The 25847-nt window shown below is 38.5% G+C and overlaps 1 protein-coding gene across 1 annotated transcript in view; it reads right to left on the bottom strand.

The window, feature by feature from the left end:
- Nucleotides 1-8732: 8732 nt before the first annotated feature.
- The window catches only part of TAFA4 (TAFA chemokine like family member 4), a 75455-nt gene continuing 58340 nt past the window's right edge, over nt 8733-25847 (bottom strand). The window contains exons 4-5 of the mRNA XM_054837807.1: nt 16913-17068; nt 8733-8884 (exon numbers count right to left, since the gene is read on the bottom strand). Coding sequence (XP_054693782.1) covers nt 8733-8884; nt 16913-17068 — 308 coding nt within the window. The remainder of the gene's footprint in view (nt 8885-16912; nt 17069-25847) is intronic.

Genomic DNA, 25847 nt, shown 5'->3' with positions numbered 1-25847 from the left:
AAAAACCCCCAAATAAACGGTAACTGTTTAACCAGCAAAAGACACAAAGAAAATCAATGGGAGATGTGCTGCTTATTCATCATGGCAAAGTCATCATTTGGAAAAAAACTCCACCTTTTATTGTTGTCTAGATAATCCTGCTTTTGCAAAGGGGATCTAGTTGCTCAATTAAACACTAAGGTAACTGCAATGGAAAATATTACATACTCCACATCTTCAGGTGTAGGAGTCTCATTTCCATGCAGTGAGAATCCCTGCAGCCATAACCTTCAAAAAAATATCCTCATGAACTCAACATAACCAGCATATTCCAAATTCCAAGGTGAGCAGATCTATTCTGAGTCTGCCCAGAATTATTACCACATTGCAGTGCTTGTGGGGACACTGTGCTGTGAAAAGCAGTCCTTTAAATGACATTACTACAGTTTAGAGGCATTTATTTATACTAAATAGTTAAAAGTTTGTTACAGGATCATCTATATTTCAATAGCTACAGAAGCGTCTATTGTTATGACAGAAGTCTTAACTGTTCTCTTACCTCAGGGTCTGTTCAGTTTGCAAGCAAATTGTTAGTCTTCAAAGGCATTTTCTATTGTTGTAGGTTTGTAATGAACTAACCCTTGAGAAAATTTACAGCAAATGTAAAAATTTTATTCATTCTCTTTAGGTACAAATTCTAACACAAATCCTTGAAGATAACAGAAGTAAATGGAAAATGGAATAAAATCTACCATGGATTTAACAGAGTTGTAGGATGCAAGAGAAACCTTGCAGGGATTTATATTAAGATAATTTATTTTCTAGCTAAAGAAAATCCATTAATCTAGTTTATATATAAAAGCATTTGTTTTGATACCACAGATATTTCATTATCTAATTGGAGAAGATAAGGATGGTGGTAAGGAACTGGCTAAGGAGTGAATAATGGCACTTCCTGTTCAAAACAAGATAGGATGGATTTCCTCACCAGTCAGTCTTGGTAGTGTTCAACCCTGGACTTGCAGAGAGACACATGGAAAAGCTCAGCACAGGGAAGACTCAGCACTTCATGACCTCAGCCTGGGAGAGTAACAGTGGATGACATCCAGCAGCAGAAACTTCAAGGCCATTCTCCGAGTTCGAATCGGTAAGAGCATACCCTATCACCAAGGAAGCATGAGCTGAAAATAGCAAGCCTAGAGAATATTAGTCAAACACTTGCTGACTGAATTGCTAGCGTGATGCAGCTATGAAAAAGGCAAAAGCAACATAGGCTGTAGAAAGTGAAGTATTTGCAGCAGAGATGGGGAAGTGCTAATGACACTCTAGAAAACTGGCAATGGCAGATGTCAAACAAAGTGCGTAATTCTGGCAATCCTTGTTCAAAAAAAAGATTCACCTAAATTGCAAGGGATGTAAAGAGAGCTACAAAGATAGGCAGCGAAGAAAAGGAGATGAAGAGGCCATGGTTATTTTATGCCTACTGAAATGTCACCTGGATGAAGAAAAATACTTCGGGGTCATCCTAATGAGGGGAGAAAAGAACACAGTTAAAAAGATATAGGTATAATCAGGACATAAATCATTTCGGCTTGGATATTAGAATAATATCTCATCAGAGAAGTGAGTGTCTGCAACCATCTTTGTTAGAAATTGTATGGCAAAACATTGCCACTTTAAGACCAGGAGGATTACTTTCTGAACCAGACTGCAGGAGACAGTGCCTGCCCAAAGAAAAGCCTGGCCATGATGACCCACACCTTTTAGCCCCATAGAAGCTTAACAGTGGGATGCAAACTGAGTTTTCTAAGAGATTGCAAGTGTGCTGCTTACAAAAACCGCTCTTCTAGAACAAAAAGATAAACATAAACCAATCCATTTACATAGAGAACACATGGAGAATCTGGGACACCGATCTCTTCTACTAACAGAGCTGCTGGCAAAGACTTTAATTTTGCTGTCGTTCAGCAGAAGGGCAATGGTGGTGTCAGATGCCAGACAACAGCATTAGAAGAAGCAGCAATCCTCCAAAAAGAGACAGGCATATATTACCGGATTTGTGCAATGAGTCAGAAAAAGCTGTAAGTCAACCCAAGATCCTCTGGAACGAAGCTGCTTTAGGAATATAAAATCTCTGTCATGGGTTGAGGATCCAGGAAGACAAGTCATTCATTTGGGCTGTATTTCATAATCCCATGCTATAAAACTTAAGTTGTAGTTTCCCCCTTCCTCAGTGGCAGTGAAAGCACCTTCCAAGTGCAAATAGTAAATGAAAATGATCTTTGCTGATGATATTATTGAATACATATGCACAGAGACAGTAGAAATAGTAAAGGTAATTTTAAAATTTAATCAGAAAATCAAAACAATGGAAAAATATTAGGAATGTAAAGCTCATTAGGGCAAGCAGAGTCTATTAACTGTTCAGCTGTCCAAGCACAGAGCCGAAAATCTCTTGTTTACTTATCACTGAGTACAATGACCACTATGATCCCAGCTGTAATCAAATACATAATTGAAAGTGAAAAAAAACAGAGAAATTAAAACCAAAAAACACAGGGCCAGATCTTCCCACCACTGACTTCAATGGAATTAACTGGCTGAATACTCCCACTCACTCCAGCAAATCAAAAGCTAACAATTATTACTCTGGATAGTTTCACACTGCTGATGCTCTTTCCCATAAACTAGAAAGCTTATGCACAATGATCTAAATTAGTACAACACACACCTTTTTTTTTTTTTTGGCTTTTCTGTCTATATAAAAATTAGATGTATATTATTACCCTAATATTTACATACAGCATAACAACCAATTCAGTAAATTCAGTAGCTGGGTCAGCAGAAGTTCATCTGCATGATAGCCATCTGCATCGTTGCATTTTAGTCTGTTTCAATGCATCTTAAGCCACAAAATGATGTAATGGGGAACAGACTGGCTACAGCTTCACCTCTACTTACTGTTCTATTTATGAAGACTGATGACAAAAAACTGTAACAGGCAAATAAGAAAAACAGTATGAAATGCATCTACAATAATATGGAACAATTATGTGTCACAAAATGTAACCACTTGGAAATTCAGTCTGTCAAGGAACTGGACATTTAATTATTATAATCATTCTAAACAAGAACTAATTGAAAGTGAAGATTCACTTTTATCTAGAATTTTGCTTATGAATTTAAGTATGTTACCTATTAGGATATAACCAAAGCTATGAAAATCCAAACAAATTACCCTCCTTCCAGTAAGCCTTCCTTATGCAGTACAAGCATGCTCTCCTTTTTTTGAGGCATCTGAATGAATATTTCTAGCTAATGGCTAAATTCTTTTCCATATCTAGATTCAAAGAGGCAAGGAATACGTATACTTCGCTATTCCCCTAGAGAATGGATTTATTTTAGGACAAGAAAAACTATGTCTACTTTCAAATTTTGTCTCTTTCTCATGCTTTCCTGCCATCACTCATGAATGTAAAAGTTAAACTACCTAGAACTATCTAAGGAAATAAATCTAATTGCACAGATATAACCAAAGTATGCCCTACAATAATTTGCTACTGATTTATAAGTTCCATTTTTTCCCCTTCATACAACCTTGATAGTTACTAAATCACAGTTGAAAATACACTAAGACATAATTTACTAACACTGTCCTGTCAACTCACTTAGCATTGGGATCAGCTTTGTATTTTTATGTTGTACAGTATGTGAGAAGTAACTCCGACCAATCCATAGAATCATAGAATCATTTAGGTTGGAAAAGACCTTTAAGATCATCCATATTGGTTCTAACATAAGCATTTTCTTTCTATGACCTCCTAGGTTACATTCATGTTCTAAACTCATTAAAACAATTTTACATATCTTAGTGTCATTAAGAAAGTCTTATCCTCGATACACTGCAGAAGTTCAGGTGTGTGCTTCCACGAATTTCTGCCAGGTGTCAGACCCTTGGAAATCCAAGGTGCATGTCAGGTAGAACCAAATCTTCGTGCTTTTTCTTGTGAAATTAAAATGTACCATTCTGTATAGCAAAATCCAGGTTCAGGAACTGCAGCCACAGTTGAAAGGAGTATTGTCCTGTTTGCTGACTAATTTTGCAAGTTCAAACAATTAAGTCAATAGCATCATCACAAAAAAGGGTCTCTGTGTAACAGCCAAGCAACAGTTGCACATGCCATTGTTCTGGTAGGGACCCACAGGTTTATTCTTTGCTACCGTGTTACCTATAGAAGAAGAGGAAAGAGTTACCTACATATAATTGATCAAACAACAACAATAACACGAGCTTTGTCGCTGCAAAGGAACTGTACACATTAATACATCATGAATGAACTTGGCCCAGCCATACCTATATACCTTGCACAGAAACAGAATCTATATGCAAGTGTTAATTACACTACTATTCAATAATATAAGGTAGATTTGCAGATAAAGACATGGCCATTTACTATTAAATTTGCCACCAACATCTCATGGAAATCTCCTTCTGTTTTATGTTGCTTAGCATCATTTTCAACACCAATACCTACAGCGCAAGTGTACAACTTACATCCCAAATGACCATGCATGCAAACTTCTACCGGCTCCCAGCAGCCCATCTTATGGGAGGGAACTGGGGTCAGACAAAATGTGGTCTGCAGAGGGGATGAATTGTTCTTGCAGCAGAAGCCAGTCCCAGATAGCACCTCTTCACAGGACCCTGTGGTCTCTTCCCCTCACAACCATATTCACACTCATTTGGGTGCTTCAGTGATGTACGTGCAAGCCTTAATACACACACACACAGTGCACAAACCAAGTGGGTTTGGCTTCATGGTGAGGACGGGTCACATCAGATTTCCCGTCCTGGAAAAGGATGAGAATAGGCAGCCTGCAAGGAGGAAAGCTTTGTCAGCTTTGCTCCGTGGTGTCTAGACGCATTACAAAACTAAACGGACACTCAGCATAGAGATGTTTCTATTTCATTCCCTGAGGTAACTGATGTAAGACACGAGCTCTTCAGCTTTTCACATTTTAACTGTCCCACTCAACTACTAACTATTCATCTAAATACTGTGTAGCATCAGGAGTCTCCTGTGCTTCATATACTTCAAGTTACTTTAATATTTTCACAAAATTAAAAGATAGAGGACTTAAAATTGATTGAATGGCATTTCCTCTTTCAGTGTATAATTAACCTGAGGAAGTCATTGTCCCAACTATCACTGATCCCAGGGTCTTAGAAAGCTTTAAAAATTGATTAGAAATGTAAATGGTAATGAGATCATCTTTGCTACATTAACATAGAAAAAAAAAGTTTAATATGGAATGGATCTCAACTCCCGTGTTTTAGGCATAAGCCAACTATTAAATTGGAAGAATTTCATGCATGTATACATTTTCTATAATTGTCCACAAGGGTTTTGCTGTGTCTTTCTGAGTTAAGTATCCCAGCACTGAGACACACAGGCTGTCATACAGTTTGGGCTACCAGGCATAGTCAGATAAGACAGTTCATACAGCTCTCCGTGTAAAGTTTTAATAACGCACTTGGTACAGATTTTATTGATAGAGCTGAGTTTGGACAAATCTTTGGTTCATTTTTAAAATTAAAAAAATAAGTTATATCATATTTTCCTTTTCCCTATAACAAGGGAAATTTTCTTTCTATTCTATTTTCCTTCCAGTTCAATATTACCTGTGCCACAAGCTTTTGTTCAGAATCTGGAGTTTCCATTACTCATGACTTTTATGCAACAACTATATCTTGGTAGACCAAGAAAACCCCCACAAAACAGGCAAAATACCTACAGAGGAAATATGGATGCCAGGACAGATTCTGTAGTACAGCTTTTGCTGTCTAGCAAGCAGACATCTACATGTAAGCTTGTCATCCAGGACTTCCTCGAGGTACCGTAGAGAGAAAGTAGTACTCATGTGAACACTCCTGTGGATGGGCACAGTCACGTTGTGAGATTATTTCTCCCCATGTCATTTTGGAGAATCCTAAACAACTCAGCTTGGATGGAAACATGCCTGCAGCTGGGCACAATGAATCCCACAAAACCTTAGATAAATCATGTCCTTTATTACTTGGACCAATAAAGGCAACAAACTTCATGATTTCAGAATTGTTCTCAAGAGGTACAATAATACTAAAAGCTCACTACAGGAGTACAACAACATGGTGATAGCATGACAAGTCCTCAGCTTTTAAAAATGTCACTACTGTTAAGGATATAGCTGTATCAATATCTCAGCCTCCAAAAGTAACTCTTCAGGGTTCACTTGCTAACAACACAGGTAAACGCATGGAAAAAGCTTCTATGGGTCAAACCCAAAGTATTTAGAAGCATGAAAGTATTTCCCTGAAGTATCTGCACATAAAATACATACAGCAAACAATGGAAGAATTTCTAGCAAAGAGTAATTAAAAAGGGAGGGACTGAGACACCTTTTTAAGGGATCTGCCCTTCAAGGAGCACTGCCTGTTCCCTTTTCTAACATGGCCAATCATTAGTTAAAGGTTAGGACACTCTTGTGTCATTTCAATGTCACCACTCACTTCATTATTTATATCTACATTTATATTGTTGCAATACCCCAAGACCCCAATCAGAATCTCCCTTACGCTGTTGCTAACTGCATATACAAGAAAATACAGTCCTACCTTAACATGCTGAAATCTAAAACAACACAAGGCAACGAAAGGAAAACGCCACACAAGGAAAATGAACAGTTCTCATGTCAGTAATATAGTAGAATGATTCACATCTAAGCACAAGTGCAAGTTGTTTGCTTATCCTTTCAATTAAACACCCCTCAAAGAAATCTCCTATGGTGATAAAAATCAATGCAAAATGCATTGTTCCACATCCCAGCAAAGTAGAGCATGACTTTAATGAAACAACATTTGCACTCATATTGCTACAGTCTGCTCTCTGTTAGACCCACACAAACTCACTGCAGTTGATGAATTTGCACAGGTCTAATTGCAGGCAGGATGATTTGTCCCATTCTAGCTTAAAAAAAACCAAACCAAACCAAACCAAACCAAAACAAAAAATCCCTAAACTCAACAGAATGCATTACTATATTCTGTAGTTTGCTCGTTGCAATATTTGTCATGGATAATAAAATAAACGATCCATGCCAAATTTGCCCTTCTATTAGTAAACTCCCACTGACTCAGGCTGCCTCTTGTCACTGTTTAAGAGCAAGAGTCATGAACACAGGCTACATGACTCGTGCTCAGCTGACCTCAATGAACTAAAAGGCAACTGCTCATAGGAAGGGACAGACAGCTGCATGAATGAGGACTTGATGCCTCAGGACTTCAGTCATCAATGCCAACATAAAGTTCGTTCTTCTACCCTTCATCCCCCTAGTATCTATTGAAGGCATCAAGGATATTTAACTCTGGCTTACTCTTTTCCAATAAGGTCATTTTAGTATAAAAGCATTCACTCTCTTCTGGTACGTCCAGAGATGAAGTTGTCTTATTCAATATCTAGAACTCTTACTTTGCCAGTCTCACCCTTCAGTGTGATGCTACAACACTGCCCCTTATCTATAGATCAGTAGTTAAAAGTCAGTGCCTCTAAAAAAAATTTAAAGGCTGAGTGTAATCCATGTCTTGCAATAACTGACTGTCAGTTACCCATACTGATTCTAGAGCGTGCAGGTCAACTTTCGGGTGTAGTATCCATCACAGAGAACAGCAGAACCTAGGCACACTATAGACTACATCTTTGGCATTTGATAAATAGCATTGATTTGCATCAATTCCACTCATCTTAGAAACAGGAATAGGGTTTTTCAGACTGGTTTGGTCAGCCTGCTTGTCCAGCAAGCCTGCCACTGTGCGATGTCTGTAGCTGGGCTTTAGACCACCACTACACCACCACAGCTGCCCAAAACATCTAATTTCCTCTCTTTCATCCATAAATTAGTACAGTTTTCACTTCTCAGAACAGCCATTATTAAATAACATTTGGTGTCAGTATTTGCTAATTAACTCAGACTGTAACCAAATCAATAACATTCATTCCCAACTAGAAGAGGCTGTAAAGGGAAAAAGCTAAGCATATGTCTTTCCTTGCTATTGCCTGCTAAAGACTCCTGTTTTATGATATATTTAGATATGCAGTTTGCTATGACTTGTTGAACTTCAATGCACTGAACTCATTTTAGATTGTTAAAGCAGACAGAGGATATGGTATTTTCTCTCTGCTGGCCATTAATTAGGACAGCAGAGCAAAGTGCTTTTTTAAAAACAGGCCATCTAACAGGATGGCCTGTAATTAGAAATCATCTGAACCAGCCTGATTTCCAGTGGTGCTCAGTGTCCCACAGTTTCCACTGACGTCAGTGCAGACTCTCAACAACTCCCAAGACAGGCTGCTACTTTCAAAAGCTAAAGTAGCACAGGAATCTAACTTGAGGTGACACTGGTAAAGACCTTGGATCCACGTACTCAGTCTGCAGATTGAAGAATTGATCCTGGAACACGATTATCCCTCTAACACTTGTCACAACAGAACAGTTTCTTTGCTCGCTAAAGACCGAAGCAGGGCTTTCTTCAGTTTGACTCCAGCACCCAATAATTTAACTAGGCTGGCAGTGAAGGGGCAGTTCTGACCCAACATTTCCCTCTCTGAGAACAATTGCATTAATCGCCCCTTTCCAAAACATTGAGGAGTCCAGTACTGGTGTTCACACCCACAGATGCAATGCAATAAGCAAGTGCTATCAGCAGACTGCCACCTTTAAATATAGGCGATCTCTGTACTTGCCTTTGTAGTTTTGACTTTATTTCCACTGCTGCATGACCAACCTGAATAGTCTGGTAGTACTTTACAGTCCTCTCCATCCAAACAGGGGTTCATATGACACCACCACTTCTGTAGGACAATGGAAGCTAGAAAAAGAAACAAAAAAGAGAAACAGAATACAATCTTTCTTTAATTACTGTTGGTTTTAGTAGGGAGGTTGTCTGTGCAATGCTCAATTGTTTGATTTTAAAAGGTAGAACCAACAGTTACTGTTTTAATAGCTAATCACACTGCTTATGTTTGAACTAAGAATGTGGCTAAAAAATACTTCACCAGCACACAGAAGGGTAAATGCCATATGCAAATGGTGAAGACAGGCAAGAATCTCCAACATTTGAACTGACCTCTGGAAGTGCCTTTCCGCCTCCACTGGCTACAAAGTTGACTTGCCTCCTTCATTTACACGTTTCAGTCAAGTACCTGCTATAAGGCAGAATGAAACTAAGGCTTCTTTTTAACCCGGATATGCATATGCGAGACTGGACAAAGAAATGCCAGTTTCTCCCTTCACTGGGTGCGAAAATAGAATTGCACAGAGATGTAAGCACGTGGGGTCTGTCAGAAAATAATGCAGATAAGAATGTGGAAAGCACTGGAAAGCATTATATTAGCTAAAAATCTACTTGCAGTTACACTGCCAGGTTTGCAGCATGTATTGGAAGACTACAGTAGTACACCTTAACTGTGCAAATTTATTAGTTTTCTACCCTTAAGCCAACTTCCATTAATGAGACCATGTTTGTTATTTTTACAAATGTAGTCATGACTTCATAATACTGCTGTTAACAACAGATATACTTTCCCACAAACAGCTGCAAACATCTGCATGCATTTCTCAGTTTTGCATTGTTCATGGGATTCATCAAATCCCAGAAAATTATTATGAAATATATCAGTTCACAATCTTACATAATCTAAATTGGATTTCAAAATAAAATACGGCTTTAAATGTTGATTTAGTTAGCCTGCATTATGCTGCTATGTGCACAAAATATTGAATCTCATGCTTTAAAAGATACCACATCCAAAAGAGATGAAAAAAAAATTAATCTACTTCTTGTAAAGCACTTATTTTTCCTTTTAATTTCAAGGTAGATTCGTACTTCTGCCACCTTCAAATTAGGGTGACAAGCAGGCAAGCTGACATCAGGATATTGCTGAAACGTTCATTCAATTACTTTTGTTTTGCACTTTCACTCTAAGCCTACATGGAAAGCACTATGAAAAATATACTTCTGGAACACCAGTTTGGCTTTTATAAACTATTCTTTCAATCTCATAAACCTATAAAATAAATGCATGATTCCTTTCACCAGTCATTTGGATCTTAGATCATTCTCATTGATGCTGATTGATTGTTGACAAATTGGGTGAAACTTGACTGTGCTTCCGAGAACGTGAGGGATCATTTCCACACCAGACATATGGTCTGGTCATCTATTTTATCCATTTTACCTCTGCTACTTTTTAATATTTTTTTTTTCAATTTCTATACTACATTTATTTCAGGTAAACACAAGCAAGTCTAAAAGGCTAGATTCAAGAAGACTGAGAGCATGTGCAGAGGTCCCTTAGCAAGCAAGAGATCCTGGTAGCAAGCTAGCTGTGTCTTCAGAGCTCTGCTTCAAAGCCAGCAAGTCCTCCTGGGAGGCCTGGCTACCGCATCACACAGCTCTGCACAGTGCTGTTGTGAGCATGGATGTGGTGACATGCTGAGACTTTGCCTGCACCCTGCATGTGAATGAACATGCTTTCATCTATTTAGTGCTACCCTAAAAACATAAGTTCAACTTCAGACCTTTGAAAACCACCTCTCACTCACCTGTCTCCTTCAGGTACCTAGAATCCCTTGTGTCTCAGTTACTCTGATAACACCTTGGATCCAAGCTTTTGCATACTGGTTTGGGTGCAATATGTTCTGAGACCACATAAAATGCACCAAACATAGCAGTTTTTATTTATTTATACAACCTGCATCAACCTGCTTCTAACACCTGATTAAAAAAAAAAAAAAAAAAGGCAGTTGACTGGCCAAAAGTGCAGCACAGGAGTGGGTTCGCACAGCATTCTTGACCAATTGTGCCCATGCAACTTCCTGGTCCATGTGGAACTGCAAGACCAACCATGGTCCATGTGGAACTGAAGTACGTAAGACCGTGAAACTGTCCCATCATCTGCAGCAGTACCATCTTCCATAAAAACAAGCACAGATGTGAATGAGAACCATTGCTGGGTCAATCTGTAACTCAAACAAGATCCACAAGCTCCTCAACAGACTGCATATTTCACCTCCTATTCATCTCTTGTTCAGAGACTTTCATAGAAAGTGACTCCTACCGTCCTGTTGGCTGATCTCTATTCTGTGCAGATACCTCTCCTCAGAGTAATGGCAACACTTTGAAATACTTAATACAGATCTCATTCCATTAGCTTCCAGCAATTCTCCAATTCTTTGCTGTAGCAATCCACTAATTCTCACATCCATTTTATGTCCAATTTCTTTGCAGTTGTAATGTCCACTCTGCTGATCTATATGTCCTAACTGGCTGTAGCTGTTTGTGTCAAACATACCCCTGAGATTAGTCCATTAAAATTCTCCATCAGACCCTCAGGCTCATCTTCATAGCTAGAGTCCTTTATTATTGCTCCTGTGCGACTCACTGGAGGATATAAAGGCTTCCTCTTCTTTTCAGATTCAGACACTCTTGGAGAGGTTTCAACAGATGACTTCTCTAAGAAATGAGAGCAGCTGCCACTCTCATACACAGCCACCCACATGAAGGGAAAGGAGATGGCTTTAGTTTGACATTAGCCAGCTGATTTGCTGGAAATGAGCCAGAAAACAGCCAGAAACCCTGCCAGAAATAAATCTTCTGCTGACATCGCTCCCTAGATAACCTGAATCCATGGAAACAGTAGGTTCATAGAGAATAAAGCCAAAAGGTGTCAATACATCATCCCATCTTGTATCACGCAATTCACTGAGTTGTGCCCCCAGTTGTGTTGGGCTACACAGTATCCTCCAAGCTAATCTGGAATAGGTGAAGAAAGAAACTTCTCCCATCATTTAACTGTCAGAAAAAATGACAATCTCAGCATGAAACACAGAGGCTTCGTTTTCGTCCTCTTACCATGTCTTCTGTTGCGGTGTCTTCTCCTACATTACAGCACCTGTTAGCAATCATCATTTTCTCCATGTGAAGGTACTGAACGTGCTGCAATCCAGCAACTTTTCAATCTTCGGCCTGATAAACTGAGCTGATTGAACTTCTTCAGTTTCACACCGAAGCACAATACTAGTGTTCTTCTAGAATACCCCAAGTATTCTGAAATACATTTTTAATTACAACAACTGACCAGAGATCCATTAGTCAGCTTGTTAGGACTCTAAACTACCCAGGATCAGAATTAAAAAAAAAACCAAAACAAAATTTTATCCCAGTAGATGTTGGTTAGCACCTTCTGTAGTTAACAATACGTTAAAAAATTACTTCCTCATCCTGTTACTTACCAAAAGGAGAATTGTGGTAATGATCCGCCTCAGCATTAACAATGTCAATATTTCATGCATTATGGGGCTTTTTTTTTTTTTTTTAAAGGATTTCTGTGTGTTCTCTTTGAGCAAGAAAATTCATATTGTCTTTAGTCTGGACAAATACAGATGTCTTTCCTACTCCACCGGATTAAGCTTTCTTCCATATAAATTTTCAGTACCCTATTCATTCTACTGTGTATTTCCTTTTTTTCTTTGAATACTGACATAGCATTAGCATCCTTTTGAGTTCTCAAGTATTCTGAAATCCATTAAAAAGCAGTGGGAGGGAAATCTTCTCAGCTATTTCTTCTTTTATCTATTTCTTATGTATTGATTTTTTGTTTTCTTATTTCTATATGCTCTCTTCCCTTCAGTCTGGAACCCAGATGGGCTTTCAGGCAAACTTGTCATTTTTTCTTCGTTACGGCTCTTTGGCCCTACAGAAAATTCTTAAACAATTCTTTAGTCCCATTCACATTTTTTCCAATCTGAGTGTTTCCTCCTCATAAATTCTAGGACTAATAGAATTGCCTGGATGGAAGATTATTTGGCTAGTGATGATTTACTTAGAGACATTTAACACACTTAGCTGAGATAGCTACTCTACAGACAAAAGTTATTAATGTTTTATCTTCCTGGCAGTAGCTGTTAGACAAGCTGGAGGTAATTACTCAAGGTTGTTTATTTCCATAAAGAAAATGAGTATAAACAAAATCTCATGACTACTTTAAATGTAATTTAGTCATTGACAGAAGAACGGGTTGACCTTCGCTAAGCAAAATTTTCTATAGCTGCCATCATGTAATATAGCTACAACTCAAGGCAGGGTATACAGGCTGTGTGGTATGTCCTCTCTGCATATTTAAATACTTTCTTTCACATGCTCTTTTTTCTGAGTTTAGTGGCTCAATTTATCTACAGTAACATTTCTCAAAGTATCAGATGGGCCTGTGTTTGGAAGCTCAAATAACCCCCAGGAAAATGAGGTATGCACATGTACAGAAGAACTACCCTTGCCTTTTTTGTTTGCCAATGCTTGTCAGTAGCTTTCACAACTCAGTTCGAACACCCAGAGAACAGAGTTTCTTGTATGCATCCAAAATGCAATTATCTAAATAAGTGTGTTATCACCGGCAAAGGATAAAAAATATCCTGACCCAAAGAGTTCTTACCCTGTACTCTCATCTAGGCTATGGCCAGTGATTTTACTGTGCTTGTAAAAATGCTAGTTAGATCTCAGTCTATAACAATCATTGATTTTCACCTTCATGTCCTTCATTTTAAATGAAGTACTTTGACTTCTCCTACTACAAATATTTAAAGTTTCCAAGTTGAAAGACACTGTAGAAATGCAAAGCACCCTATAAATGTCAGTTAGGCCTCACAACACCAGTATTACTGCACAACATGGAAAAGGACTGATTTGTAGCAATCAAGGCACTTAAGACTTTCACTTTATGTATTTGCAAGATTTAACTAGCTTTTACTTTCCTTTCTGCAGCACTTCAACACCTTTTCCTTGGAAATCACCTGGATATCTATCATTTCTTCTGTAGCACTGAAGTACTTAGTTTCCTCCTTAGCACCTATCATGAGAAAAAAATTCACTTCTATGTGTAGGTGTATGCCTGAATGGAATTATGCAAACATCCATTCTGACTTGGCTCAAATAGGGGGCCTTCCTGAAATTTTGGTAGCTGTGAATATTGCTACATGTATTCACTGCCTTTTTGAGCAGGGCTTAGCCTTAACACATTGTGCTGCTCCAATAAACTGCTGCTTTAAATTTGACCTTGTATAAAATCCTTTAGCATCTGTCAACCTATTTCAAAATGTAAATATCCAGCTGGCCTATGACTGTCAACATGAGAGGCTGATCTCATCCTATTTACTATTGTTTTCCACCATGACTTGCACAGAGTTATTTTCCTTTTGAGTGTGTGTAGAAGAGGCTAAAATCCAAACGGAATGTATTTTCTAAATCTGAATAGAACATATTTAATCTTATCTGCTGGAAAAACCACTAAACGTTAAGCTGCTTTTACTAAGAATTCCAATAGGTAAAAGCATCTCTCTGTGTATGAATAAAAATTGTGTAGTCTGACACAACAGGTGGGTGGTACTTTCTGAACACATACACATGAATATGAACTACCCTGTTTTCTTATTTTGTCCAAACACAGCCTAGCACATAAGTAATTTGAGGGTGGTCAGTCACTGGAACAGGCTCCCCAGGGAAGTGGTCACAGCACTGAGCCTGTCAGAGGTCAAGGAGCATCTGGATGACACTTGCAGTCATATGATCTAGTTTTAGGCAGTCGAGCAGGGAGTTGGATTTGATGACCCTTATGGGTCCCTTTCAACTTGAGATATTCTATGATTTGAGGTAGGAACTACAGGTACCAACTACCATGTGCATGCTGTGCATGATCTACAGCACAGAAAATTGCTGTACTAATATAAATGATAACTACTACTGGGTAAGGTCTGAAGTTCAAAGAAAATACTTTAAAAGACTACTACAAACCAATTGCTTTATAAAATATTTTCTTTTGGTTAGAAAGTAACTCTGTGATTTGGCCATGTCCTTCCCTTTAAGCTCAGGGCAAAATATAGGCAAATTAAACAGCCTTGCATTCAGTAAAAAGGTGCTGGAAAAGAAAATTAAATGCCTGTATCAGACTGAAATATGCAAATTCAAGACACAAACTGTTTCTGGCTTCCACAGTGTAGAAGTCTACTGAAGGATTTGTATAGAGAAGGGGAAAACACATCTAATCCTGAGGCTAAAGAAAGATAGTTATAGTTTCCATGCTACAGCAACTGAATAACACTGACTGTAGTCCCAGATGCTTGCAAAAATAAGCGAAGCATGTCAAAGCATCACCCTCAGGGGTGAGGGGGAATCAAAGGATTCCACTTTAGAAACCAAAATCTTACAGTCATAATATTTTGTAGTATTTAATTTCAACTATACTTGAAGAAAAAACAGCTACTAAATTGTTTCAGCAACTATTTGCATTGTTTGAATTCAGCTTCTATGGTATCGTGCATTTATATCTTTCTACCATAGAATTATAGTGTCACCTTTGCAATCCTTTAGTGAGTTTAAAACAATGCCTGACTTTTATTATCTGTCGTATGTAAAAATATTTCTGCTGTTTGAAGTGTCACTTAAAAATACAGAAGGTATTTCTGATTTGGCAAGAAAACTACATAACAAATTGCACAGCTGAACTTGATTGTATTCCTGAATTACAAGGCATGAAAAGACTAAGCAGCTAAAAAACAAAAAAAACCAAACCCCAAAAATCTGCTTTCTTAAATATGAGGGTCTCAAAACAAATAGGTTAAAAGAATCAGATATGTCGCATATGTAGAGAGTTTTCTGTTTAAAGCTAAATATCTGAGTGTTAGATTAAAAATTAGATTTTAAAGCGTTTTTTTAATATTTAACTTGTAATGGTTGAAATTTTGTGTGAAAAAGAATGATGAAAACAGAAGAGTCTTGCTTATGGATTGATGAAATGGGGCATCTGGTAACTTTTAGACTTTTCTTAAAAAAAAAACCAAACCAAACCAAACCAACAAAAAAACCCAAACCCAACACACAACTGGCTTGGAGTAACTGTTTACTAAGTTAACAAGAGCAGCAACCTCTCCAAGGAATAGACTCTGCTGGTAAGAAAAGGAAGAAGGGTAACTCTCAATTTCTGAACTGCTGATAAGACAGAGAGGAAAATGATGGAGATGAGGTGCAGAATGAACCTCAGGGAGACAAGTTCTATATAGCCTCAGAATGCCTGGTCAACATTACAATCATGGTTAGATTTTAGCTTTAGTCTATATAATCAATTTAATTTCAAATGAGTTCTACTGCTAAAAGAGCAAGGATGGCAACATTCAGCTCTGTGAGGATTTCAACATCTACCCAGGAAGGTAATGAATTAAGGCAACTGTACCACATTTTTTCTTCATCAGGTAGGCATCCTAGCTCAGAGACTGTGTCCTGTGCAGCAGCACACTTGCTCTGCTCTTCAAACTCTAACATATTTGGGGTTACAACACACAAAACTGAATAGATACGGGGCATCACTAGCACACTGTTGACCAGCATAAGAGACCACTAAGCACCTAAAATGGTGAAACATTCATCGAGAGAACAAATCTCAAAATCAGATGTCCCAGCACTATCTGCATGACCAGTCTTAGGGCTGCATTTATTATTCAGTGAATTTTTAGCCAAGCTACTAAGTCTAAAGACAACTGGAAGGGTTAATATCATAAGCTTGAATTTCTTGGCTTATGCTGTTTTCAGACTAGTTTTAAAGGAGAATTCCTGTGTGAAAAAATAAAGGAGTTTTATTGGCACAGACATGAAATGGACGAGTACATATATTAAGAGGATTAATTACACCCAGATTTATGCACAGACTCATTATCATTAATGCACAGAGATGTTTCCAAAATTAACAAAAGGAAGGATTATGCTTTTGAGGCAGTGGGAAGTCAAACAATCAAGGAGACTAAACTTCTCAAACAATCTTAATGAACCATGAGTGAGCGGGAGACCGATTACCTTCCACGCACGAGGGCTGAGCTCTTGTCGTACCAGCCACCTGCCCTGGGAAGCAGGAGCACTTGACTGTTTGCGATCTTTCTTCAATCCGGTTCTTATTGCAGCAACGATGCACTGCCACAACTTCACATGTCCCTTGCTTGACTTGGTGCTGGCCTAATAATTGCAGAGATAAATGATGGAGAGCAAAACAAAACATCAGAAAAAGTCAGTTATTCAGTATCTTGTAGGACTGTACGCTTTCGAACAGCAGTTTAAATCACAGGAAGACAAAGGGGCAAAGCATCTTGTAGGATCTGGCTTATTCCTTGAGTTTATTCTATTTGTAATAATAAAGATTAGTTCATCATAACAAGTCAATTTTTCAATCTATCTTTCCTGGCCCTTACAAAGCCATAGGGAGAAAAGGAGATTGGAGTAGTCAATTAGATGGATTAAACAAGATGACATGCAGAGACAGAGCACACTCCTCCTTCCTTTGACTTCCTGTCTTGCATTAGGTTTTACATTTAATTCTTTCCCTTCGTAAATGGACACAATGGACAGGATAATATTTAATGCAAGGGAAACTTATCTTAAATAGTAGGGAAACTTGCTAACATAACATGTAAGCAGTGCTTGCTATGCCTATCATTGCAGGTAGGCTAAGAACAAGGTAGGCTGAAAAGCTGTCATAGATAGTCAAGTTTTGTCAAAAAAAAAAAAAAAAAAACAAACCCACAAAAAACCCAAACCAACAACAACCAAAAAAACCCCCAGTACTTGAGTTCCCTCTCAGCCTATTTTGAAGAAATCTATGATAAATATTCCATCCTATTGCTTTCTTCTTAAGTGCCTTTCCTCACAATTCATTATCCCCTATTCCTCTGAGTTTATTTTCCCTTCCTCTCCCTCCCTTGCTCCTGCCTTCACACCTTAGCTCCCTTATTCCTTGCACCTGACCATTTTCGTCCACCACCAGACCTACTCTCTGCCCTGCCTAAAACCCTTTCTCAGAAACCCCACTTCACAAAACCCCTCTCCTCTTTGCATAAGTCATTTCCACGTCCTCACTTTCCTGAACAGCCTTCAAGTGCTTCATCTTGCATTTGTCTCGTCTTATTTAGAGTAGAGCCTTGGATGGCTCTTATCTATGTTTGTAAAGCACCTTGTAAATTAACAGCACTACAGAACAGGGTGGGTTTTTTCATAAGTGAGCTAGACAGAGAGACAACGCTGAGAATAATAAAAATATTCACCATCAAAGCAGTACAGGCTCCTTATACGAGAAAAGACTAAAGTGCAGATATTGGAGTAGGGGTGTGTTACATCAAACGTACAGCAGCCTAAAGAAAGGAATGTGAAAGGGAGAGCACTTCAGAAAGACAAAGACAATCCCACAAGTGGCAAGCCTGGAGGATTGTCCTGTTTCCTACTGACTCCATGCTTGCCCTGGTTTGGGGGGTTTTTGTTGGGTTTTTGGTGGTAGTTTTGTTTGTTTGTTATTTTGGGCTTGGGTTTTGGGGTTTTTTTACAGTATCTGATGTTACTAACACCAGACAGAGGATTTTGAGATAGAGAACACCTTGGTCTGATGCAATGTAGCCAAGCTTACATCCTTATAGATGAAATCTTGAGTGATTAAGATCACTGTAGGTTTTGGGCAGAAATTTTTATTAGTTAAGTGAGAAATCTTAAACTTCAAAACAATTAGCAATGCAATTTAGACTTCTAAAGGGGTTTAAAAAAAGGAGAGTATTCAAATTATGTATATAACTTTTTAAAATGTTAGCTTGGCAATGTTCCTTCGCTGTGTGTTTTTTGGTTTCACAAGTATTTCAAAAGCACAGCTAAAGGGCTGCCTGACTTTTGTTGCCAAATTTGTATTCACAAGCACCTCAATGGACAAGAAAATATGTATATGCAATCCTGGAAAGGAAATTTAGTCTTCTATTTGTGCACTCAACATGTAAAAAAGAATTATATATGCAGAAGTGATTTTGGGGATTTTTTTCTGAGGAAAAAGCTACACTGTACTTTTAAGCAAAATATGCTACAGCAGAAAAAATGCATAATTTATTTTACAGAAAGTTGGAAAAATGTTGAAGACAGCATAAAAGTATCTTACATAGCTACTGTAATAAGTTTATTGGCAGACTGTGAATTTTCATGCAAGTAACTAATACCCATATCATCTACTAGCTTGTAAAGACAGTAGCTCCTCTGTAAGTCAACATGGAAAATAAATACAAAAACAAAGAAATTAAGTTGGCCATGCCACTTCATTCCAAAGTGCTGTTCTACAAAACACCTTGCCTGACAGCGTTTGGAGATAATAAGCAGATGGCCAGGGGCTCTAACTGAAAAGATTTTGTAAAACGAGGTTGTAAATTTAAAAGTATATTTATTTATTTATTTATTAGATCTACAGCCTGAGTCAAAACCCCTTGGAGTGCAAAGGGAAAAGTCCCATTGGTTTCCTACAGTGCTTACAGGGGTGGTCCTGCACTCAGTGGAGTCAACAAAATTTCTATTGACTTCAGGAGACCAAGGTCACAGTCTGGACTGTCTCTTGAGAAGATTTTGTAAGGGAGGGAATAAAAAGCAAAAATTTGGAACTGCTCAGGGCACATACTTAAGTTCGCTATGTATCTCATCTGAAAGACCAAGTGGCCAGGTCTTCTTTTTAATTAAAGTCATTATTCACCAGACATCAGATGCCAAGATAAGAGTAGAAGCCATTTTTTCAGAAGGTACATCATAAGAATGGACTAGATCCAGCTTCAACAATCAATATGTAGCTGAAAGAATGTCTATTTCCAAGTTCAAATCCCACTTCCTTTAGGTGAACAGTCCTGTTAAGTCAATACCAAAATAAATCAAACAGGTTGGCGCTGAGCACACAGCCCAAAAAACCTAGGGCTTGCTTTCAATTATCTTGTTTGCATTTGAAAGCAGTGACACTGCTTCTCTGAAGTGCCAGGAGTCAACAGGCACACAGATGTTTGCAGAAGGCAAAATTAAATTACCTCATGAATGCATCCTTTGGTTTAGTAGCTGTTTTACTGTACACTTACTCATACTTTGCAGCTACACAAGCAGGTAAGAGGAGGTGTCCCCTCCTCGTCTGCTGGCAGGAGTAGGATGCTAAGGTTTGAAAGTGCTGCTACCATGCAAAGGAAGACAGTGCTCTCCTCCTTGTCCCTAGTGCGCAGCTCTTATGGAGTATAACAGTGAAACGTACTAAAAAGCCAGACATCTGCATGCATCATTTGCATTAATTGGATTGCCCTTGTAATAGTCTTTCCCCTCCTACATATTCACATCTATACTTCCTCCTGCTTATTCACGCACATCTTAACACTTTTCATTCTGTTGAACACCATACGCATTTCTTCTTAATATTCAGACACATCTGTGAACAGGTGCTGAACAAATGCTAAGTGTTACCATACTAGCTTTCTGTCCCTTTTTTGTCAGTGTTCAGCAATCCAGAGGACAAGCACTCAGTTTGCAAGGTGGCTTTCAGATTTAAGAAAACTCACAAAATGTCTTAAAAAATAACCATTGACTCAGTCTATTCTCTACCTAGATCTACTGAAACCTGTTGTATCTACATTCAGGTGTCCAAAGGCAGCAAAAAGAAAGAATATAAGAACACTCTCTTATACATTTTAATCTCCATCTTGAACTAGATAAACCTTCATCTCAGGTTTATAGTCCATTTAAGGTACAGCTGTGAGCATAATGACAGAAAAACTCAAGAAAGGCCTTAAAATATTTTATAATCAATGGATTCTCAGGAAGCCAAGACATTAGAGGAGCAAGAACTAAAGAATTTTTAAAGTGTGAAGACCACAGTAAGTGAATTCTACACCAGACACATCAGGAAAGCCATTTCAGGGGGAGCTGCAATGAGAGATAGGGAGAAAGCCAGGCTCTGGAGAGCAAAGCCCCTTTGGGCTCACTTCTAAAAAGCCCATAAATTCATAGCTCTTCACCTGTAAACCTATTCAGATCTGCAACCTAAGGGCTGTCAATATTTGCAGTTGAAATTCGGTTAGTTACATCTTCACATTTAAATAAGAAAACTCTAAGGAAAGATATGTTTTATCAGCACCAGTACCAAGAAAGGTTCCCGTCACAGAACACCTTCTGCATACCAAAGAGGGGATGTCTGCCAGCCTGGCACTGTGGAGAACAGAGGATGGATGTGGCAAACTCTGGAGCTCTGTGTTACCTCTGATCAGGAGTTTGGCACATATGTTGCTCTCCATATCCCAATTTCTTTACAGCTTCGCTTCCCTAGAAATACCAACGCTATTTGAGTTCACTAAGGACACACTCCCTGTCTCTCTATACAGGGCACAAACATAACGGGATAGGGCTCGCTGACGGAAGCAACCTCCAGGACAGTCCTGCTATGAATTGTGCTGCCTTTCGTTATGAGATACCTACAGATAACAACAGCCTTCAGGTGCCCATGTCCAGAATGCCTCCAAATGACCTAATGGACTGGCCACACAAAGGTTCTGTGACCGTTTCTTTGTTACCTGGGCTTTCCAGTCCAGAAGATGGTAGACTGTGTAGAGCTGTTAGGCAGTCATCATCTCTGAAGAACAAGAAAGTACAAACTAGGAAGTTATTAGGCTTGCACATTACAAGCCAGCACAAGTATTGCGAGTCGAGTTGACTGAATAATCACCACTGAACTGTTTATTCTCAATTTAATATGTTTTTTCAACTAACTTATTTGACAAGACCTTATTTTCACTTTCTTCATAGAAGTCAGGGGGCAGATATGCAATTAATGCTTCTAAAACTCTTTGAAATCCTCAAATGAAAAGAGCGAAATACAACTATTGTTAATAAAATATCAGACATCACAGTGATGTACTTCAAAACTATAAGGAAAATATCAAAGAAAGAGGAAGGCTTTCAGAAGGCTGCTAGACAATTTTGTCCACATCCATTTCATCTATGTGACTAGTTCTAATCCCTACCAAGGAGTACTCTTTCAACACAATATACATGGAGGCAGCATGCCTTTATCAGAAATCCTGAATAACCTCCTCTTTTTCTAATTTCTTAGCTAGGAAACATATGCAAAAGTCACATTTAAAGGGAGGTTTTTTCCTCTGTTTCATAAGCTGCCCTCTTTGATGAAGAAAGCAACTAGTACTGTGGAGAACAGCACATCTAGACAGTAGGAAAATATGACCCTAGCTCAGCACATTCTTCAGTAAGTTTCAAAACCAGCAATCTTGGTCTGTACAAAATCAACTGCATCATTTATTTAAAGGGTAAGAGGATGTCTGTCAATAGGGAGATGAATGGCTATGGAACCTAATATTGCAGACAACAGTAAGAGAAACGAGTGAGTTTAGAAGTCAGCACTGATACTGTTTGGAAGAGGAAAGCACGCTAAAAAGCTTGGTGCCAGTTTATCATCTGTTCCGCCTTCATCTCATGCTGGCTTTTGCTTACAAATATATGAACACACAGAAGCACACACCAAGAGGCAAATATTCTTCGAAAACCACATATATTAAAGGAAATAACATTTGCTATTTTTTTTCCTCATTTTTTTACCAAACATATTTATGAGAACCTCTCCAGCTCATGGGCAGGGTTTTTTTTGGGGGGAAGGGAGAAGGGGTGTTTCTAAAGATGACACCTCTTCTCAAGAAGAGAAGCTAAAGGTCACTTGGAATGTAAAATTAACACACTGTGTTCTAGGCTGAGAATTTCAGCACAACTTTTCTCTACTACCATTCCATCAGCTGCTGGATTTTTTTCATAATAATTTCACATTCACATTCTGACTTAGATGCTCTCCTTCCTCAAGGATATACAATATTTATATATATACTTCCTCATAAATTGTCTCTGCATATACAATTCAGTGCAGTTTCACTTGTAAAGTTTTACCTTTTCACATGTTGGCAGTAAGGGACAGTTCAAAGATAGTCCAAAACTGCCAGAAAAGGCCCGTTTAACTGCTCTACAGATAAACACATAAGAAGTACCTTCCCATAATCACCTACTCATGATAACAGGCAAAGTAAGGTATAGTGCATGCACACAAAAAAAGGGAGTAAGGAGTCCAGTTTGCTATCCATTACTCTCACATTCATCAAATACATAGCACTAATGTGATTACTAGAGCTAACATCTGTAACAAAACAAGCAAGCAAAGATACAATGATCTCCCAGGTGAAGGAATTGAGGTCACACAATGTGTGGGTTTCAAACCAAAGAGTTTCTCACAGCCCATAAAGTTACAGCCTTTGCTCCAATCAAAACATTTGTGCTTCATCAGTTGTGGAAGCCGGTAGTACAGCATGTGCGAAATCAGAACCAGCATTTTAACCGATTAACCAGGGAACCAGCACCAAACTACTTGTTTTGGGCAAGAAGTGACACCCGAGGAAAACAACAGCTCTCAAAATGAGCAACAAATTTGAGAGGAAACCTAGGGGTACAGTAGATATAGATGTATATTTGAAAAAAAGGTGAGCGACCTCAAACCCGGATAATGAGACCCAAGAAGTTAATGAAATCAAAAGCATAACCTTTCAGTGCAGGTGGAGGAACATGCTGACACAGCTGGAGAGAATCATGTAATACAGTGAATTCTTTGGCAAGTGTCAGAGGCCACATCCATATGGAGATTAAAGTCCCCTGGAATAAGTAGCATAAGTGACCTTAGATCAGACACAAGCGCTGAGACTTCTCCAAGAAACAAAGCATTAAATCTGAGTGGGCGATAAATCAAAACAGCAGAGACCAAAGTAGGTGCTGTAAATGGGGGAGGGAGGAGGTAAAAGTTGCTGCAAAAGAAAAGAAAGGTGGATGAAGAGTGACCTGGAAGCAAAAAAGAATTAAAACATGAGCCTCTCTACCTGCTGGCGTGCTGCACTGAAGTTAATCAATATGGACTGCCTTTCAGCCAGGCAGTAATGTTCATCCTGGTTCAAGCACACATATCACTTGTACAAATGAAATCTAAGAGCATAAAACTTCATAAAGTACCTCGGAGTAAAGCGGTGCTAATCATTTCCTGCAGGAAACTCTACTATGTGGCTATTTTAGGTGAGGTAGAGAAGAAAGTACAAGGGAAAGATTTGGTTTTCCATCATAACTTGTAGCAAATGAGCAACATTGTGCTCTGTAATATAGAAATATTTCCCACATGTCCCATTAACATTCACTCTCGCTATTACATGCGGACCACTCTCTTTCTCTCATTTGTTCTTTCCTTCACAAATTTATCATGAGAGAAAGGGGAAAAGAATGAACCTAGTTCTCTAGAGAGATTTCTGCTTGCCTGAAGAAAGCAGGTACACACACATCCATATAGGCCAGGCTTGTGATTATTCACTAGTTTATAAGCAAAAAACAAATTTTCTGCCCAATTGTAAGGGTTGATGGCCTCTAAAAATGAGGTCACTCTTGCCATAGGAAAGCAAAAGTAGCATACCTGGGACTGAAAACTGGGAAGGATTATCCCATCCACATCTGTAACTAGCTCTTCATCGATGGTGGAAGACATCCTGACCAAGACGTCATCAACGCAGCCCTAGCAGGCACCAGGGCCCAGGAGAGCTTGCTGTCCCGCAGTCTGCTGCTATTTGCAGCTGCTCACCATACCCACACTCAGCACTGTACTCGTACAACTTACTGCTTCATATCTACGGCATGCCAGAAGTTCCTTTAATATTATCATAAACTTTAAGAAAAAAAGAAGAAGAACTCTTAAGTCTGTCTCATGTATGCAGCACAATAAATTTTGAGAATTAGGCCCTTGTGCCCTTCCGAGCATTCCTCACCTGAAATATCAAATGACCATTTTGGGCTTAGCTGTGTAAAACAAATGCTTGTAATCTACTAAATACCAGAGGTATTTTTAATCCAGTTCAAGGTCATTCATCAGACAATAATTATATTTGTTTAGAGAATATGAAACAGCAATTGTCATCTAAGTCATTAGGCTCTGCAGATTAAGTAAATGGCAGTTGCCAGAAAACAAAGTAGATGTTTGGGAAAGAAGCATTTTCTTCATTTCAAGTGAAAATTTAATCTTTGTTCTCATGTCCAAGTATAATGGGTAAAACTGAGGAGGGCAACCAAGGAAACTTGTATTCTGTTGCATTTCAGTACTCAAAACAGCTCAAATTTACAAGGTACAAAGAATTCTGCTTTTCTGGTTTTTTTATTTTTAAATGTGTTTCCCTCCTTAAATGAAATTACTTTTATGGGACTGTAAAGTAATAGGACTGTGCCTGAATTTGGCAGTTAGAGATAGGGAAATGAATAATTACTCATTAGTTAACCCTCATTTGAGAATCTGCTCGAGAAAGATCCAGACATAACTGTTGTCATTAAATGGTATGGCTTATGAAAGTTTTTCTGGTTGTCCTGTTTGACAGTCTTAATTTAAAAGACTGACTTTGGCAGTGAATCTCTCTTTTCATTAATTGCTCTGCGTTTATTAAAATCATGCAGCAGTATTTGTTGCTACTAGAAGAATTGTCTTTTGCAAAAAAAGAGGACCAGTGGATAATTTGTGAATTTGAATGATACATTTCATCACTAAAGTGAGATGAAATTTTCATGCGATAGGCAAATCAGGCAAATGGAATTTCGAGGAACGTTACAAGCAATCAGATCAGTTAATGCACTGGGCACCAGGCCATCAGCTCCTCAGCTGGTCTTTAATCCCTGGAAAAGCCCCTATGTCTTGATCACCACTGATTAATTATTTTCAGAGTTTGCCTCATTTTATATCAGGTTTTATATAGCTGTAATGGTTATCTTGGGTTTATTCCGATGGAATCAACAAGGAAAGCATCGCAGCAGTCCAGGTATAAGATCCAGCTGCCAGCTAAGCAATAACAGGTCATAAAACTAAATTGCACAAATGCATTTTTAATTCTGAGTGGCATGAGGACTT

The sequence above is a fragment of the Grus americana genome, chromosome 11 (genome assembly GCF_028858705.1).
Source record: "Grus americana isolate bGruAme1 chromosome 11, bGruAme1.mat, whole genome shotgun sequence".
Lineage (NCBI taxonomy): Eukaryota > Metazoa > Chordata > Aves > Gruiformes > Gruidae > Grus > Grus americana.
This window is presented reverse-complemented; position numbering and strand designations above follow the sequence as displayed.